Source organism: Uloborus diversus, chromosome 2 (genome assembly GCF_026930045.1).
Source record: "Uloborus diversus isolate 005 chromosome 2, Udiv.v.3.1, whole genome shotgun sequence".
Lineage (NCBI taxonomy): Eukaryota > Metazoa > Arthropoda > Arachnida > Araneae > Uloboridae > Uloborus > Uloborus diversus.
Genome location: NC_072732.1, coordinates 62,200,709 through 62,219,059, shown reverse-complemented (window position 1 = coordinate 62,219,059; position 18,351 = coordinate 62,200,709). Strand labels below are relative to the sequence as shown.

The following is an 18,351-nucleotide window of genomic DNA, read 5'->3' as shown; positions in this document are numbered from 1 at the left end:
AAAAATAATACTAGGGAGGAACAAAAAAGATTTAAATTGTGGTTAGAGTTGATTCAAACAAGCAGAATTACTTGGAATGTGTACTTATTTTTTTCTTGATACTTAATTAACACTTAATGTGCATAATTACTTCATTAAAATCTCATGAAAAATGTAGATACTAGGTTTAAATAATTTTACTTCTTGACATTATTTTACCTTAACACAATCACATAAATAAGAAACATATTAAATGTCAAACATCAAAATACGAACATGTAATTTATAAAATACTAAATAATGATATTCTATAACATTATTTTTTCATGGTAAGCATATTATTTTGGGGGGGGGGATAAGAATTTATTGACTTTCAAACCAGGTTTAATAAATACTTACAGAGTCCTTTCCTTAAGAAAAGCAAACTTAAATTAAAACTTGATGAAGTCCTTTTATGTACACTGTCCTCAAAAAGTTAAGGTACAACATGTTTTTCAAAGCTCACCATAAAAAAATGGCAGTAACAATAAAGTGCACAGTTTGCATGAATGATAATAATGAACTTTAAAGGAATTAATGAAAAAAAGGTTGCTACTACTTTCATTTTATAGAAAAAAACATTTTAACGAGGGAGAAAAAACATGAAAATATCAAGCCTTCGTTTAGAAAATGTCTCGGAGACATCGTTTACCCGATTGGTTAAGGTGGAGGGCAGTTGGATGGAAATGGGATTGTCGCAGGCTGATGCTGCTAGACGTCTTAATGTGTCTCGTAGTGTTGTTCTGCGACTTTCGGATCAATACCAATTTGAAGATTCTGTGTCCAGAAGACCTGTTCCAGGCCAACCACGAACTACAACACCAGCAGAAGACTAGTTCTTTCGGTCGGAAGGGGAAGAACCACTACTGTGCCACAGTTCGTTGCAGACCATTTTGTAACATCAGGAAGAAAAATCTCTGCTACTATGGTGCGAAATTGTCTTCACAATGCAGGTTTCTATGCAAGACGACCAGTTGTGTGTGTTCCCCTCAACGGACCAGAGAAGGATCCGCTTTTGCTGGGCAAGAGAACATGTTTCCTGGATCCAGCAGCAATGGGCTTCTGTGCTGTTCACAAACAAGTCCAGATTTACATTGGAGAGTGATTCAGGGTGTCTACTGATCTGGAGGGAACAGCGCAATAGATACCATCCATCCCACACTGCTGAAAGACCACAGTTAAGAAGGTGGTGGAATCATGGATGGTGGAATCATCACTTGGTGGTCAGACTGACCTGCATGTGTTCCATGGAGAAACTCTGATTGGTCTGAAATATCGGGATGAGATCCTTGATTCATATGTCCGCCCCACTTGCTGGTGCTTTTGGTAATGACTTTATTTTGATGGACTATAATGCACGACTTCACCGAGCTTGGATTGTTGAGGAGAATCTCGAGGATCACGGTTTGGGACAAATGGAAAAATGGTCAGCTCGATCTCCAGTCCTGAATCCAATAGAATATCTTTGGGATTATCTTGGTGGATAGGTTGATGCTTTAAATCCTCCTCCAAGGTCGTTTCATGAGCTGGAACAAGGCTTGCTTTGTGTCTGGTCTTCGCTTCCTATTCCGGTGTCCGACAACTTAATAAACAGCATGGAAAATTGATGCCGCCAATGAATTCAAGTTCAGGGGGATGCATTCCTTATTAGAACCCATTTTTGTATTGTTTCTATGATTGCTTTTTTTTTGTTATTGATCGTTTTTGCAATACTTCTTCTTCTTCTTTTTCGGCACTACAGCCTAGGGCAGGCCAAGACTGTCTCAATCAATTTCATCCATCCCGCCCTGTCAGAAACAGATTTCCTCCATCCAAAGAGGGCAAGAGTTTTTACATCTTTTTCGGCACAGTCGAGCCATCTGGTTGGTGGGTGGCCCCTCTTGTGCGCACCATCTGGATTTGTGAAGGTTTTGCAATACACTTATACAAATTTCTATGACGCATTCCATAAAACACCATTTAATGCACATATCCTCCAAATTTTTTGTTTCTACATTCATTCATTTGCAAATTAGACACAAAAAAAACATTTGTTCCTTAACTTTTTGAGGCCAGTGTATTTACTTACTGGAAAATGTTCAGATCCAGTAGATGCTGGGCTTGTAACAGTGGGTCCAGTGTCACTACTGTCTAAAGATGCACTACACTGCTCTTTGCTTGATTGCTTGCTTGGAACAGCTGAAGCTGCTCAAAAGATAAATATGTAGAGCTTTTTGAAGATCAAATATATATGTTACCATGAAAGACAGAAATTGGGGAATGTTAACTGTTACCAGAAATTCCCTTTCGACAGGGTCTTTGGGGTGTGAATGTTCATATTCACCGCTGATATCAACATTTACCAGATTTCAGACTTTCACAGTAAAATACATATCTAACACACAAACACTCATATAAATACAAATCTAAATCTTGGAATTGAGCAAGAAAACAGTTCTTTGAAACTTTGATAACAATGTTTCCAAATTTTTATAAGCTTTTTCCACTCCAGAAGTTTAATTCTCATTCCCTCCTCTCTTTGCAAAATGACATTTTAATGAAATTTTAAAAGATTGAAACTGAGTACAAAATTATAACTGATGAAAAACATTTCAACTATTTGTTTTACTTTTTTTTAAAAAATTTGAAATAATATTTCTTGATAATTTTAAGATTTTTGTGAGGGAGGGGAAATTTTTTTTTTAAATGAATTTCTGGTTTTCAAATTCAGAGTTCTTCTCTAACTTTTGTACACAAACTTGTAGGTTGTTTTATTACAATTTAAAAAAGTTTATTATACTCCATAAACATTAAATATAGAAAAAGCAGTACATAAAAACACTTGTTATTAATTTAATTTCATTAATTTCTAACAAATACAGTTCATTTTCATTTTATTTGAATTCAGAAGAACTTTTATTTTCACAGAATAACAAAAGTTTTGATCTTTGATGTAATTTTCATCATCAACTAATTCCTCCCGCCCGCCTGTTCTTTAAACTGAACTAGATTTTACTCCAAAATTTCTTGCATTTTTAAAAAAGAGAGAGAGAGAAAAAGGACTTTAACAGCATTTTGTACATACTTCTAGAGAAGGGACATGTTATAATAGTAAGTTTAATCTACTTACAACATATGATTCAATTTTTTTTTTTAATGACACAAAACTAGCAATAGTTAAACTTTTTGGCAGAAAGATATCTCATAAGTTTAAGAAGTAAAGTATTTGCCAGTTAATAATAAAGGATTCAAATTCTGATAATCTATATATTTTGCCATGCTAAGCACAAAAGAAGTATCTGCAGCCGAGATTAAAAGAAGAAATTGTTTTTTAAAGTTCTATGCCTCCTAACTCTAGTTGATTCAGATATCACTTTTTTAGTTCTTTTCTTTTTTTTTTTTAAATTTTAACATTTAATACTCACAAATGACCATAAAACATTATTGTTAAGTGAACAAGTCACAGAAAACCATAAGGTCACAGTAACTCAATTTTGATAAAAAGTGCAGATACAACTTATGTGAAAATAAGAAATAATGTACAATTGCACAAAATTGCAGTTTACTGCAGACAAGTGTTTTGTGGTTACAAGGAACCCCTTTTTGAATGTCCTGTGCTCCCACCCCTTTCGTTAAATAAGTGAGCTTATTTGAGAGGGGGGATATGATTCTAACCATTCTTAACAGGACCATTACTCTATAAAGGCAAAATTTTAAGTAAAATAATTGAGCAACATTTTTTGAACAATATCCAGTTTTACAAACCTAGAGTAAAAATGCTTTTTCTTATTGCTTTAATTATTTTATACAAAAATGCATTGATATTTTGCTAAGCTAAAAGTTTAAAGAAAAAATAAAATGTGTTACAAAAATTTGCAGCAAAAATAACATTTCAGAAGTTAGAATTAAGCATGCATGCTCAGAATAGACGTCCATGTATTTTTAATATCCAACGAGTAGAAATATTTGTCAATGTAGCTGTTAATTGAGTTATGATATCTGGCACCTTATAGTATAGAAGTTATACCATAGAGTATTGCAATACTCTTATGATATTCAACTGTATTACAGTTCTCATTGCAGTGCACGAGTGTATATAAATCCTCTGATTTTTGCCTCAGTTAAATATTTGTCTTAAGTTCAACCTAAAGCCTTTTTCTCTAATAAAGAAAACTCGGGACAACCTTGACCCCGCACGGTCCAAACTATTATTAATCTTATTTTATAACACATGGAACATCATAAAGTATAATGAGCATCAGTAGCATAAATATGGAATCTAGTGCCTCTCGCGAACTACAGAAATTGCGCCCCCCCCCCCCCCGGGTCGCCCACATGGGAAGTCACCAGAGAATTTTTTTTTTTTTTTTTTGAACATTTTTTGAATAATTGATTTGACAAATAGGAAGCAGCATTGTAATTTTTTTTTTCTTTTCTTTTTTAGAATTGTTTTCAATGATGCCCAATGTTCTTCTCAGTAGATGTTATATATATATATATATATATATATATAACATCTACTACACTACATACATCTACGTACATCTACTATACTACATACACTATATATATATATATATATATATATATATATATATATATATATATATATATATATATATATATATATATATAGTGTGTATATATATATATATACACACATAACCCCTTTAGCAATTTTTCTTGCGGGTTTTTTTTTTTTTTTTTTTTTTTTAATTTTAAAGCCTTTTTCAAATTTTATGATTAAAACAAAAAACTTAATTTTTTTTTTAATCAGTCGAAATGCCGCCCACTTGTTTGCTGCGCCCCTGGCGAGAGCCACTCCTGCCAACCCCTAGTTATGCTACTGATAAGCATAGATGTGCAGTTATCAGTTTCACTTTTACTTTCCTTAAGCCATCTTGTGACATTGAAAGTCACAGAAATTCATAATTGAAATAATCTGTATTTAAAATTTTTACTTTTGTGATCCATTAAGAGAAATTTTAAAGCAACTTCCCCCAATAAAAAGTTTGTACAGATATTGTGCTAAATGTTAAAGTGTAATATTTTGTGAAGAAAACATAAACTGATTATGTAAAACAAATGATTCAAAGCAAAAATGAACATACCTCCACCAATGAAAACATCTCCAAATTTGGGTGCATTTTGTCTATCTCGTCTAGCTTTAAGAAGAGTACGCTTGGGCATAACATGGGTTGTGAAACAAGGGAAATTGGGATGTTTGTATTCCCATAATGACTCCCATAATTTCAAACCATTTTCAAGGCGAAAGCTTGTCATAAAATCAGAGTGTTTCAGGAAATCCCCAAGTGGAGCAAATAAGTACACAAACACCTAAAAAATGTATAAAAGAAGGGTTCAACAAATGTATAAGACTGATAGAAAATAATAAATTGGAAATTACAAAGTGCAGATTACATTAGTAGTGAACTAAGCAAATTTTACTTAGATTGTTTTTAAAAAAAGGTTTTATTCTAAACAAACAGATATTTTATTTATTAGACTCAAGAAGTTTTAATAGACATCAAAAATGAAAAACAGTCTGTTTTCATAGCAGAGGGCAAAATATTGCATTTTTCAAAATAAAGCTATTAGAAGCACAAAAGCTGTAACTAAAAGAAGTTTTAAAATAAAATAAATTTGGAGTTGCATTTGAATAAAGGTATGGAAATCAATTGACATTAACTGATTGTAAAATAAAATTTTTCGTAAGGCAGTTTGTAAAGCATTTTCGGTGATTTTGAAACGATGACTTACATGCTTTTCCGGAGGAACTTTGGGCAATGAAGATCAACCGGTTTGTATAAATTTTAGCTGTATTGCAGCTTATTTTATTTTAAGTATTTTTTTAACTACAGATTCAAAACTAGCTATATTGGGAAAATATTGTTTCAGGCTGATTGTAGAGAAAAGTTTTCATGAGATTTGAATTTTTTATTGTAAGCAGAGCAAACATTACATATTTTATAAATTTTTGAATGATGAATATTAATTGCCCTGAAAGGCAATTAATATTCATCATTCAATTAATATTCAAAGGCCAGGTTAACTTTTGTAGAAAAAAGGAACCCGGCATAAAAATGAGAAATTTTAAACCACGACAACGACACTGGACAAAAATTAGTTTTTGGAATGAAAAACAAAAATATGGTATGAGTTTTGACAGTAGCTGTCTTTAGAACAAACCGCCAACAACTGTAGGATGGAAGGACAAATACAGTGCTGTGAAACTGATTGAAAAGAATGTAATTTGTAACAGTGACTAAAAAATAGTTTAAATTGTCTTTGTTACTTAGCATATGGCACTGCCTGTGATATAATTCTTGGTTCAGTTAAAAAACAGCATAACTGACATTAATGGGATAAAAAGTGGACAAACTGGTGAAGTTAATTATACTCATTTTTTCACTATTTTTTGAATTTTGCATTTTCAATGAGTAGTTCACTTCAAAGGATTTGCTGCCAATAAGTAGCTGCCTATCTAAAACCTTCCTTAGCATCAGCTACTAAACAGCCCAAAACAGCCTTTCACTACAGGCGAGTTGTCTCACATAATAATTTTATTTATTTATCTATTTTTTTCTTTTTTTTCAAATTTCTTTCACTGCAGTTCTGCTGTGATGTTAGTCCTTTAGTGACTTGAAAAAAATGTCAGAATTCGAATTGATGACATCTAAGACACAACTGCAGGTTGTTGAAGATAGAAAATATATACATTAAAATTAATTTCAAGTGTTTATTTTGTTTATATTTATACTTCAGTTGTAAAAAAAAAAAAAAAATAGGGCTTAGTTTGCATGAGAGCTTTACGGGAGTTGAGCGCCTTCACTTTCAAATTCTTCTGAATTCGTAATCATTTTAGACACAAATCGGGTTATTCATGTTTGAAAAATAAGTTTTGGGGACTATAAGTCCAGTAGTGTAAATAAACTTGTGCCCAACCCCCCCCCCCCCACAAGATTTATAAGATTTATAAGTGCACCCTTCCCCCATAAGAATTTTTTGTTTTATAATTTTAACATGTAGTGTTTTTTTTTTTCCGAGTATGCACCCGCATACCACATGCCCCCCCCCCCCCGGCCCGTGCTGGCCCACCGGGAAGCCGGGGACGAATCCCGGTGCGCCCTCCTCTGATGGCGGCCCCTTTCTTCATCTTTTTCATTTTGACTGCAAGTGTTTTTTTTCTTTTTTTTTTTTTCAGAAATCGCCGAAACTATATTTTTTGAAACCACAATGAATGAAATAATCCAAGTTAATAAAATCATAAATGTGTCAAACAAAAACTGAATACGGAAGCGAACAATTTAGAGCTGGATCTAGGGAGAGCAAGCTGGCTTGTTCTCCCTCTTGAAGCCGGCTCTTGTCCTCGCAGGACCTGCTCTAGTAGTTTTGTCGCTCCAGGCGATGTTGACAAGTGCCACCCCATAAGCATACGCTCACCGCTACATTTTGAGCCGCAAAAAAAAAAATCTAAGGAACAAACTTTCATTTTTTTCTCTCCTTTTATCTTTGTTTCCTTATAATTTGCCATCCTGAAATTTGCCGCCCCTGAAATCTGCCGCCCTAGGCGGTGGTACAGGTCACCTATCCCAAGAGCATGGCCTACCTCAGCCCCCGGTGGAACTTTTGGGGGCGGCAAATTCATCCTATTTGTGTTTCACTGAACCCTTTATGTCTTTTCATTGAAACTTGATATAAAGACTTGAAGAAATAGATGAGGCTCTGGATCAGTTACGCAGAAAACGGTACAAAAGCTGAATGGCCGTCCCTTGACTTCACCAAACATTGCCTAAAAATGCATTTTTCATACCTCTGGATTTCGAAGAGCGTCCGAAGGAGAGCACCCCACCTTCTAACCTAACGTCTCAACATGTAGCCTGAAATTGAGTTTATATAACTTAAATTTGTCAGAAAGGATTGCGCAGCAAAGATAGTCTGAAATTAATATTCCAATTTAGAAAACTTTCCGAGGGAGATCTCCAAATCCTCCTCCTCCTTACGTTTTTAAATTTAACCTAAAATTGAATTTTCTAAACTTCAATTTTGAAAACACTGTGTGCCCCCTCCCATTCCTTTCCCTAAGGTCAACACAGAAAACTGAATAAATTTTAAAAGCATAAGAGAAAAGAGGAATTTAAAATTTTCAGAGGGTGAACATTCGATTTCTCCCCTTTCTAAAGATACTCTAACTTTGACTAAGTTTCGAAAACGTTTTGGGAGGGAATCTCGAATCCCCTCCCTGCGCCCCCGCCCCTCTTAAATCTAACCAAACAAACCCTCATGCTGCATTTCTAAACTTCAAAGTCAAACAACAACCGGGTGCCGAGAAGTCAAATCTCAAGCACAGCAAATATAGTCCAAAAAAAAGTCTTAAATTTATTAAATACAATTTGCAATAAAAAATCATCGAATCGTATTCCTTTCCCTGCCTAACGTCACTAAAGATAGAGTTCAAAATCGAAAATTTTCTAGAAAAAAACCTCTGAATTTTCCGCATTCCCTTAATGACATAAAATTGCGTTTTTAAAAGTTTTATTTTGGAAAATGTCCTGGAAGGGTTCCCGAATTCCAAACTTCACGAAGCTTATCTCATAGTTATAGTAACTTCAGTTTTGAAAAATGATTGGAGAGAAACCTCAAACCTTCATTAGCTAAAATTAGCCATGTTTGACGTCAATTTAGAAAAATTCTCTGACGTTCCGTAGGCCGCCTAATATTGGTCTTTTAGTACGTGAAATTTTTGAAAATAAATTGCACAAAAAGGAATTGTTCATTTATCAAAGGTTTTATAAAAATTCACTCTAATTCTTTTTTCTTCCTCATAATAATTGAACGTTGATAGTTATTTAAATAAAAGTGGGTAAGGGTAGCTTCAAGTCAAGACATTCCCCAAGAATAATGCCCTTCTCTTCCTAAAAATTCCTACAGAGACAAGAATCCCTTGCCCTCCTCCCACCCTTAAAGTTCGAATCCGTATGGTCAGACCAGAAACAGAAATGGATCTACGAGAGGAGATTGGGGAAGAAAAAAATTCCGAGAGAAGATCACCGAAACCTTTCATTCCATAACAACTCAAAACATCGTCTGAAACGGCATTTTCATGATATGAACTTCTAAAATTTTTCGAGGAAGTGAGCCCCTGAGACCTTCAGCACATGCCACCGAAGATAGTCCAAAATTGTGCGTTCTGGAGCTTCTGTTTCTAAACACGCCCAAAAAAGATAACGTGAATTGAATCCCATATCTTCCAATGCATTACCAAGGTCTGAAATCGCGTTTTTAAAACTCCAATATCGAAAAAATTCTAGGGGAGGAAAGATCACAAAATCTCTCCTCTCCCTAACATCACTTTTTTTTTTTTAAATTGCGTTTTTAAACTTGACTATCAAACCTTTCCGGCGGTGCTGAACCCCATACCTTCGTCTAAGGCTATCAAAGATGACCTACAGTTGCAATTTTAAGGATTTAGAGCGAACCAGATCCCCTTTATCGAAATACCGAAATTGCGTTTTGAGAACTTCAATAACTAAAAGCCACTGAGGAGGAGTTCTCAAATTCGATTACTTCTCATGAAGCTGTTGAAAACGGCTAACTTCCGCATGTTTAAAATTTTAATTTCGAAAAATTCTGGGGGAAGGTCCCAAGCCTCCAAAGAATGCGTTTTTGGAACTTAAATTACGAAAGCTTTCCGGGGGAAGTTCCAAACAACGTCCCTTCCCGTAATGCCGAAAGATGGCTGGCAATTGCGTTTTTATTACTTCAATTTCAAAAAAATTCCGAAGAGCTCTTCAATTCATAATTCCCGATTCCCTAACATCATCGAAGATCGTCTAACAAAGCTACGTTCTTGAAAGTTGTTTTGAAAAATCACAGGGGGAGCATACTTGAACCCCATTTCTTACCTAACGTCATGGCCCATAAAAGTCCTATTTTTAGACCTCAACATTGAAACATTTTTGAGAAAGGTTTCAGAAACTCATTTCTCTAAAATCATAGGGAAAAAAAAATGTCTAAAATTGTGTTTCTAGAGCTCCAATATCAAAACATGGGGGAGAGCTCTGAGGCCAATGATTTCTTCTAGTGTCATCAAAGATGGCTCGCAATTTCGTTTTTTGGACTTAAATTCCGAAAATATTTTGAGGGAGATCCCCGGATCCTCTCCCCCCCCCCCCTTTTCATTGTTACTGAAAGTGGTAAAAAGAGATGTCATCTTGATATTATTACTTTTCATTTATAAAAAAGCAGTACTATTAAGGATTTAATTGATTTCAATTATAGCTGACGATTCTTCAAACGAATCTATGGTTGAATGGTTTGAGAAAAGTTATAGATCCAGAATACTGTTGAAAGATCCAGAATACTGTTGAAATTTTTTTGTTTCATTCTTGTCTCTCGAAACACTTAATTTTCATTTAAACCCTTTTAATCACATACGTATATTGTTTTATAAAAAAAAACGACATGATTCATTTCTTAACTTCTCTTCTTTTTAATTTTATTATTATTAGTCACTCCCCCCCCCCCCCCCCCGTATAATGAATTAGTTATATCATCCCCCCCAATTATTGTAGGCATGCACCTCTGATTTGAAAAATCAAGCGCCCCTAAGCTGGTCTTTCCACCGCCCTCTTTGGGTGCCCAGCACGGGCCTGACCCCCCCCCCCCCTCCTCCCCGCACTGCACGGGTAGCAGGGGCGCTCTGTATGCCACTGCATAGGGCTCTCACACTTCTTTTGTTCAAAATTAAGCCATGGTATAAGTTACATCAGGGGTCTCCAACCTATGGCCTGCCCTGTGGGCCACATTCGGCCAGTGAACAGATTTTGTCTGGCTCGCAGAAAACTTACAAACTGAAAAAAAAAATTAATCGATAATATATTTTCTCTTAAGAATTTTTAAAGAAAACTGAGCCCAGAAAATCTCAAAAAACACCACTGAGTGTTTAGTTTAAAAACAAACCTGGGGATGGGGGGGGGGTGTAGTGTTAACTAAACCATCTGAGTTGAAATAGTGTTGGATTGTTGGCTCGCTTCGCTTTCAAAAAGTTATTATTTGGTCTTCAAATAAAAAAGATTGGAGACCTTTGAGTTACACAAACACCTATGTAAAAGCATTAATGAATAAATCTAAGCAGTATTTAATATCATTCAAACAAAACAAGAACCACAAACCTCAACTTACTTGTATAGCAGAAATGGGAAACAAATAATGACTAGGAGGATGATAAATGCCCTGTTCTGCTTCTGCATCGGCACATTCCTCTGTTGCATCTAAAATTATCCATTGCAATGTGTATAACAATTTTGTTTCTGGGGTACCCAATTTATCCAAACATCTATCTTTACGCCGATACAACAGAGCTGCACAACAATGCATGACATGAGGAAATGCTGCTTGTATTAATCGCCATCTGAAAAAGTCAATAATATTAAAATTCAAAAATAAATGAAGGCAGCAATATTTTCTCCAAAGAACAAGGAATCAATTCCAGTAAACTCTCGATTATCCACGGAATAAGGGTGGCATGGTAACCGCGGATAAACAAAAGCTGCGGATTATCCAAATAATAGTTAAAAAAACGATCCTACTGTATATAATAGCTATAAAAATATGAATAACATTCACACATACATTTAAATTTTTGTTACGAACATTGCTACATTCCATCTATTAACATTGAATGCAAAAAATATACCATATGTAAAAGCCAAAAACAAACAATAACACAATCAAAAGTTTAAAAAACATTTAATAACCGTTAAAAAAAAATCGACCGCAGATAATCGGGAGTTTACTGTATATTGATTGTTGTAAAACAGCAAGATCTGATGTGAAAAATAAATTATATCTTTAAGAAAACCAAATATGTAGGCTATTTGAATAAAAACTCTTTTGAACACATGTGAAATATGGTGGAATCCCAAAATAAAGCCCCCCCCCCCTTAAAAAAAATACATCTAGAATTTGAATTTCGGCCATTTGTCCAGTGCTTTGTGAAAAATTATTTCATTTCAAGAGTAATTAAAGTTTATATTTTTAAGAAAATACTTTTGCATTCTTATAATCATACTTAAAAGAAAGTAAGTTAAAAACAGAATACATTTCCATCTACAGAAATAAAGTCCTCATGAGTTTTAAACAGTGCTGCAGTTGGGGGGAGGACATGGGGGAACACAGACACCCAAAACTTTTGGTTTAAAAATTAGGCAAATTTAATGTAAATTGGTTTCAAATCATCTTTTGTAAGAAAAAACTACAGTAAAACCCCTCCTAATGGACAGTGGACACCCCTCAAATAAGGACAATTTTTAATTCCCTGGGAGTAAGGCACTAAACCTAATGTATTAGAAACCTCTCCTCATACAGACACTATTTTGGAAGCCATTTAGAACATGGATATTTCCTTTTTCGTGAACAAATTATTTCAGGAATAAAAAAAAATTTAGAACAAAATAATGAAACATTGGAAAGCTTGTTATATTTATTAAGTTGATGAAACATATTTCTTCTGCAGGATAAAACTGTTTTAATGGACCAAAAACTGCTCTGGTGAGAAATTTTCTAAAGACGCTTAACAATTTTTTTTAAAGCAGCATGGGTGGCACAAACTTGAAACATGTTTCATCTGGAAAGCTCCAGCACCTGAAAGGCCTGGATGTAAAGCATTCATCAGTTGACTGGTAGTCAAATTAAAAAACCTGAATTACGACCAGTGAACCAGTATTATGTCAGATTGACTTGTGGTTTTGGATAAAATGCTTGCTGGAGAAAAGATGCATGTTGTTTCCTTTATGGATCAATGTGACTTCTCATTTCAAACACATTTGTTTAAAGAATAGGGAGACCATCTTCTTGTTATCAAACATAACGTCAAAATGTCAACCTATGGATACCAAAATTAGGTCTATAAATTTCATCACATTGTTAGATTTAAAGTATTTGGTCAATAAGACGAAAAACGCTAAAACTAGTAGTTAAATATCTCAAAACTGTTGCTGTTTTGGATGTGATCAACTGTGTAACATGTAAAGTATGCTTGAAGAGGAGTTAAAACTAAAACAATAGCAAGTTGCTTTCATTGCGTTGAAATTTAAAAAAAAAAAAAAAAAGATATGTCAGAGGGGAATTTTGTGACAATGATGAATCCAAACGTTTGCAGTCACTAGTGTATCATGCAGGGTTCAGAAACGTAATTTGATGTAATGTAACCTGGTCAAATAGCATTGATTATTACACATATATTTAAAAAACTAGTAAATAAAAAAGTTATGGAGATGTTAAAGCATGTTTTAAAAATGTCTTAATGTTGAGAGTAGATTTTTGATAAATTTTTCGTATTGAATTAAGGATCTTTAACTCATAGCTTACACATGTGGGGGCGGGGGTAGCTAATTGCACCATTGTAATAAGGTCTTGCTGAAAAAAAAAATAATGGCGAAACTTATCTTCATGTACGTATATAAGTTCTGAAGAATATACAGCTGTTGAATTTTTTTGCTTGAACTGGAGACTTAAATCAGGATTATAAAAAATGATTCAAAAAAATTAAGAGATTAGTAATTTAAATAATCCAGATAAACGCAAATTTAATAGTAAAAAATATGAATAGTTGTTTTTAAACAAAAACAATCAGGTCATCTTTTGCAAATTAAGTTTAAACAAAAAATAAGTTATTTGAAACCAATGCATAAATTATACATGCATTCAAAATTTATGGACACCAAATAAACATGCATGTATTACTAAAGGTTTAACAAATAAATACCTGCTAATACTTTTTATTGCTTCAGTAAGACTTGGTGATAGACCAAACTGAATATTTTGAACAAGCACCTTTTCGAAAGACTGTAAAGAAAGTAATTTAACTCTTAAAAGTTTTCTCATAAAAGAAGTAACATGTTCAAAGAAACAAAAAAAAAACTTTCATATGGCTGTCAACTGAAAAGATAAAAAAAATAATAATGAATTTTAAAAAGAATTGAAAACATTCAACCATGCTCAGTTAATTATAATAATAAAATGTTATAAATTCAATGGGAAAAATAGAAATTTTTAATTGCAAACAGAATGCATTCATACACAGTACACTAGATAATATTTTCTTACGGAAGAAAAGACAGTTCAAAGATAACTCACTTTGCAAGCTTCTCGCTGTTCCTAGAATGAAGAGGAAAAAAAGCATATTAATCAAATACTATGAAAAATAAATACACCTATTTCAAATGAAAGTGCAAGGGAAAAAATCATAAGATTCAGGGAAAAAAAATCATTGAACAGCATATACTTTACTTGACTATTAGAATAAAATTTTAAAAGGATTATTTAAAATTAATCATACCATGCAAGAAGCTTCGTGCAATTTTCCAAATTTTGGACGAATAAACGGACTGCAAAGCAAAAAAGTCCAAATTCAACAAAAACATTTAATTAATACACAAGTTAATGATAGCACATATGTAATAAAAACTGTTTAAATGCACAGACATCATTGCCTTAAATCCCTCTTTTCTAAATAGATCTTGCTGAAGCATTCATATTAAAAACAAAGAAATGTTTAAGATTTCTGAATTATCTTCTCTGAAACAGACTTAGTTGATAAAGCAGAATACTACTAAATTTGTGATGTACGTCGCAGAACAGATGCATGAGCTGCAGAACAATTCTGTTCAAATGTGAGAGGAAAATTTTCAGACAAATTTTCTGCAGAAACTCGACAGATTTCTGTGAAATTTCTGCAGAAACTGCAGATTTTCTGCAAATATCTTCCAACTCAAGGTAGAATTTTGCACAAGTTCTGCAGATTTCTTTAAATTAGGAGAAAATCTAAAATTCTCAGAAATTATGATAATTCGGTGGAAAGCAAACGAAAAATGTTGAATTCGATAAGTCATCTGCAGGATCTTTAGATTTACTTTGAACTTTAAGAAAGCTACAGAATTTGTACGAAATTCTATCTTGAGTTGGAAGATATTTGTAAAAAAAATTAGCAGATTCTCTGCAGAAATTTCATACTCTAAATTTATGACAATTCTGATTTTCTAGCATTTTTGGTTCTCCTCTTCCTTATTTTTCCCAGTGGATCTTCATCACTGCAATTTCCTCCAAATGCATCCTGAAAATATTTCAATTATTTAAAAAGTTTTGAAGTGTTTTATTATATGCTACCCTAACAAGACTTATTTTATTTATTATTTTAGCAGTTTATTTGTTTGTTAATATTACTTTAATTGCTCCTTTAGGCCATGTAAATTTAACCAAGAAAACGTAGTTTGACACCTAGGTTCGTATTTTTATAAAATTTTATATATTTACACTTTTTATGCATTTTAGAAAGCATATAAAATCTTTTTTGAGAATCTTAAATACTTTAGTAAAGTTTTTAAAAGTAAAGTTTTTCAAGTAAAGTTTTAAATACTGAAAAAAAACCTCCTGCATGAAACAATTTTGATTTATTCGGGCTCCTCATTTGTGGAAAAGATCACGTTGCTTGCTTGTGTATACAATGCTTGAAGTACTTGCAGAACAATTCTGGTCAAATGATTTTATGTTGCAGAACATTGTCAAGTATTCTGCTTTGAGGGACTTAGTATAAGGTTATTAATAATTTTAGGTAAAATTCAAAATACAGTAGAATACAGTGAGCGAAACATGGAAACCCTGATCCTTTGTAAGGCAAAAGAGTGCCGCTGCCCCCTTCCAAATTAAAAAGATTTGAAATCAGATAAACAAAAAAAAAATTTTTTTTTTAATGGATTAATTGGCGGTTACTTCAATTTTTCAAAACATATCAATGCGTTCAGCTAATCCAGTAACTTTGCACCTGATTTTGATAGTGTATATTTTTTTCTTTGGTAGCTCACTAAAAAGGGAAAGGTATTGGTGTTTAGTTGAGTTATCGTCACAATACTGCTATGAAGGTAACACAGGTAATACAGTGCCAAAAACACTTAGTTTTCCACAAAAACATGTTCTTTCCTTCGCAAAATTGTGTTATTACACATGACCTCCTTCCCCACAAACAGTGAAAAAGTATAAATTTAGAAAAGGGCCCTTGCACAAGCTCTTCATTTCCAAGTTTTCCAAATGGGGGGGGGGGGATCCATAGGGATACAGAGAAATGCAACTATAACACCACCTTAAGCTTTCTGATTTGATAAAACTAATCTGAAAAACAACTGATTATTTTAAATGCAGGCAATGCACTTATGGACACTAATATCAAACATTTTTACTGATGATTTTTTTTTTTCAAATTAAAGCCAGTTCAAAAGTTTTCACGTTTTACTTACAAAACTTACACTTTTTGTTGACTCTTCAGATATAGGCTGAAAATAATGAAAACTATGAGTTCCAGGAACATTCTTGCGCTTTAGAGTGATGAATCTCTAGTTCTTTACATGCTTCTACCAGTAGTTCTTTTTTTTTATCATGGAAAATTTTATGTTTTTAATTTTGGTCATGTAAAAATCAATGAATTTGTGTGCATTATTAATATTATCACCAGGAGTCATTTGAAGACCTACTTTTGCTATAATACGTTTGCCCGTGAGATGTACGCATCTACAAGGAGATTTCAAAAAGTAAGGTAACAAGCAAGGATGGATACAAACAAGGGGGGGGGGGCGATCGCCCCCTCCTTGAGTCGAGGTACAGGGACTTCAGGTATATTTATGATATTAAAGTTCCAAAAATGCAATTTCACACAATTCTCGATGGTGTAAGAAGAAAGGATGCTCTTCCCCAAAATTCAAGTCTTGAAAACAAAATTGTAGTCCATCTCTTATTACTCTAGTCTAGAGATAGGGACTGGAACTTTCTACAGTATGTTTTTCAAAATTGAAGTTACAAAACCTCAATTTCAGTTTCAACTGTAGGACACCTTTGATTGCATAAGGGTAAGCAATGGGGTTCTGTGCACTCCTCCGAAAATTTTTAGAAATTGAAGTTCCAAAGAGTAAAGATTAAAAACAATCGCCCATTTGAAATTTTCTGGATCCATCATTGGTAACAAGCCAATGCAGCATATAAATTTATTCAGGAATTACAAGTGGTATTTGTAATGGACATCCAGCTCCATCAAACGGCACCATTTGAAAGCTCTGATCATCTTCGTTATCAGCAGTATGATTTTTATTCATATAGAAAATCTACACACCCATCAGAGCTCTCGTTACCTTTTTGAAACACCTATGTATATTATATAGCTATGACAATAAGGTTTTAGAAGTCTTGATCAATGATTCCATAAAAAGGAAAAGAGCCGAGTTATAAATACCTTGTTTGCCGCCATAAGAAATTTTGAATTGGAAGAGGGATTGATAAATTTTCTGGATCTTCATCAAGTCTTCTTTTAAGCATTTCTCTTGCTAGTCTACACACAACTGCTACTTCATTACATACTTAAGAAATCAAATTCAAAAGTGCCTATGCCTAAAAACAACAGATAACATGAAATTGAATAAATAGCATTGTGCATGAAAAGCAAAAATAAGAAATAACAACATACAATTGAACAAAAATTGCAGATTACTTCATACAAGTTTTTCGGAGTTACAAAGAATCCCTTTTTCAATGCAAAATAAGTGTGCTTAAGGATGAAAACTCAATATTTACAATGAGTATACAACCCTTTGCCACCCCCACCCCCCAGGAAAAAATTTGAGGTATTGAGCCAAGGGCGCCCATATTGGGGGGCAAGTGAGGGCTCAAGCTCCCCCTTTAGAAATGAGAACCTCCTTGCTTTTGGTGCTTTTTTCTTTGCAAAATTGTATAAAAATTTCATTTCCAGCCATTAATGAATAGCTTAATTAAAAATGTCAAATTTTAATATCTCTAATCTGTACTGAAATCGGTTTCCATGGGGAAAATATTCTGCTAAACCATGGGGAAATTTTTTAAGCTCCCCTTAAAATTTTGCATTGGGTGCCCTTGTATCCCTCTATAAATCTTAGCTAAGATGTTCAAATCAAGACGAAGTACTATTAAACTATTAAGTTCAACAACACTAGGTCTTAATACAAATGTGATGACCAGCAACAGGCTCTGGGCCAGCTAGACTGGTTCTAGTCAATTTATTAGTCCCCAATGAAGATCAATACTGCCGTGGATAGGTAAACAACAGCATCTGCATAAATGAGTTTTTGAAATAATTGAAGAAACACATTTTGGAATCAATACCAACAATAGAGAAATGTTAGAATTAGACATTTTTCTTTCAGTGGAAACCAAATAAATACATTTGTACAGTAAAGCTAACACACAATAAATGACAAAAATGCAAAAAAAACTAAAAATAAGAAATTTGCAGTTACTGTCCTTTACCTGCCCACAGCCAGGGTTGCTATTTTGTCC

At 33.6% G+C, this 18,351-nt stretch overlaps 1 protein-coding gene across 1 annotated transcript in view; it reads right to left on the bottom strand.

The window, feature by feature from the left end:
• Positions 1-18,351, bottom strand: part of LOC129235191 (protein unc-80 homolog) — a 151,876-nt gene that overhangs the window by 130,258 nt on the left and 3,267 nt on the right. Inside the window, exons 2-8 of the mRNA XM_054868885.1 lie at positions 17,276-17,430; positions 14,339-14,387; positions 14,137-14,157; positions 13,766-13,845; positions 11,182-11,410; positions 5,105-5,334; positions 2,087-2,186 (exon numbers count right to left, since the gene is read on the bottom strand). Coding sequence (XP_054724860.1) covers positions 2,087-2,186; positions 5,105-5,334; positions 11,182-11,410; positions 13,766-13,845; positions 14,137-14,157; positions 14,339-14,387; positions 17,276-17,358 — 792 coding nt within the window. The 5' untranslated portion in view covers positions 17,359-17,430. The remainder of the gene's footprint in view (positions 1-2,086; positions 2,187-5,104; positions 5,335-11,181; positions 11,411-13,765; positions 13,846-14,136; positions 14,158-14,338; positions 14,388-17,275; positions 17,431-18,351) is intronic.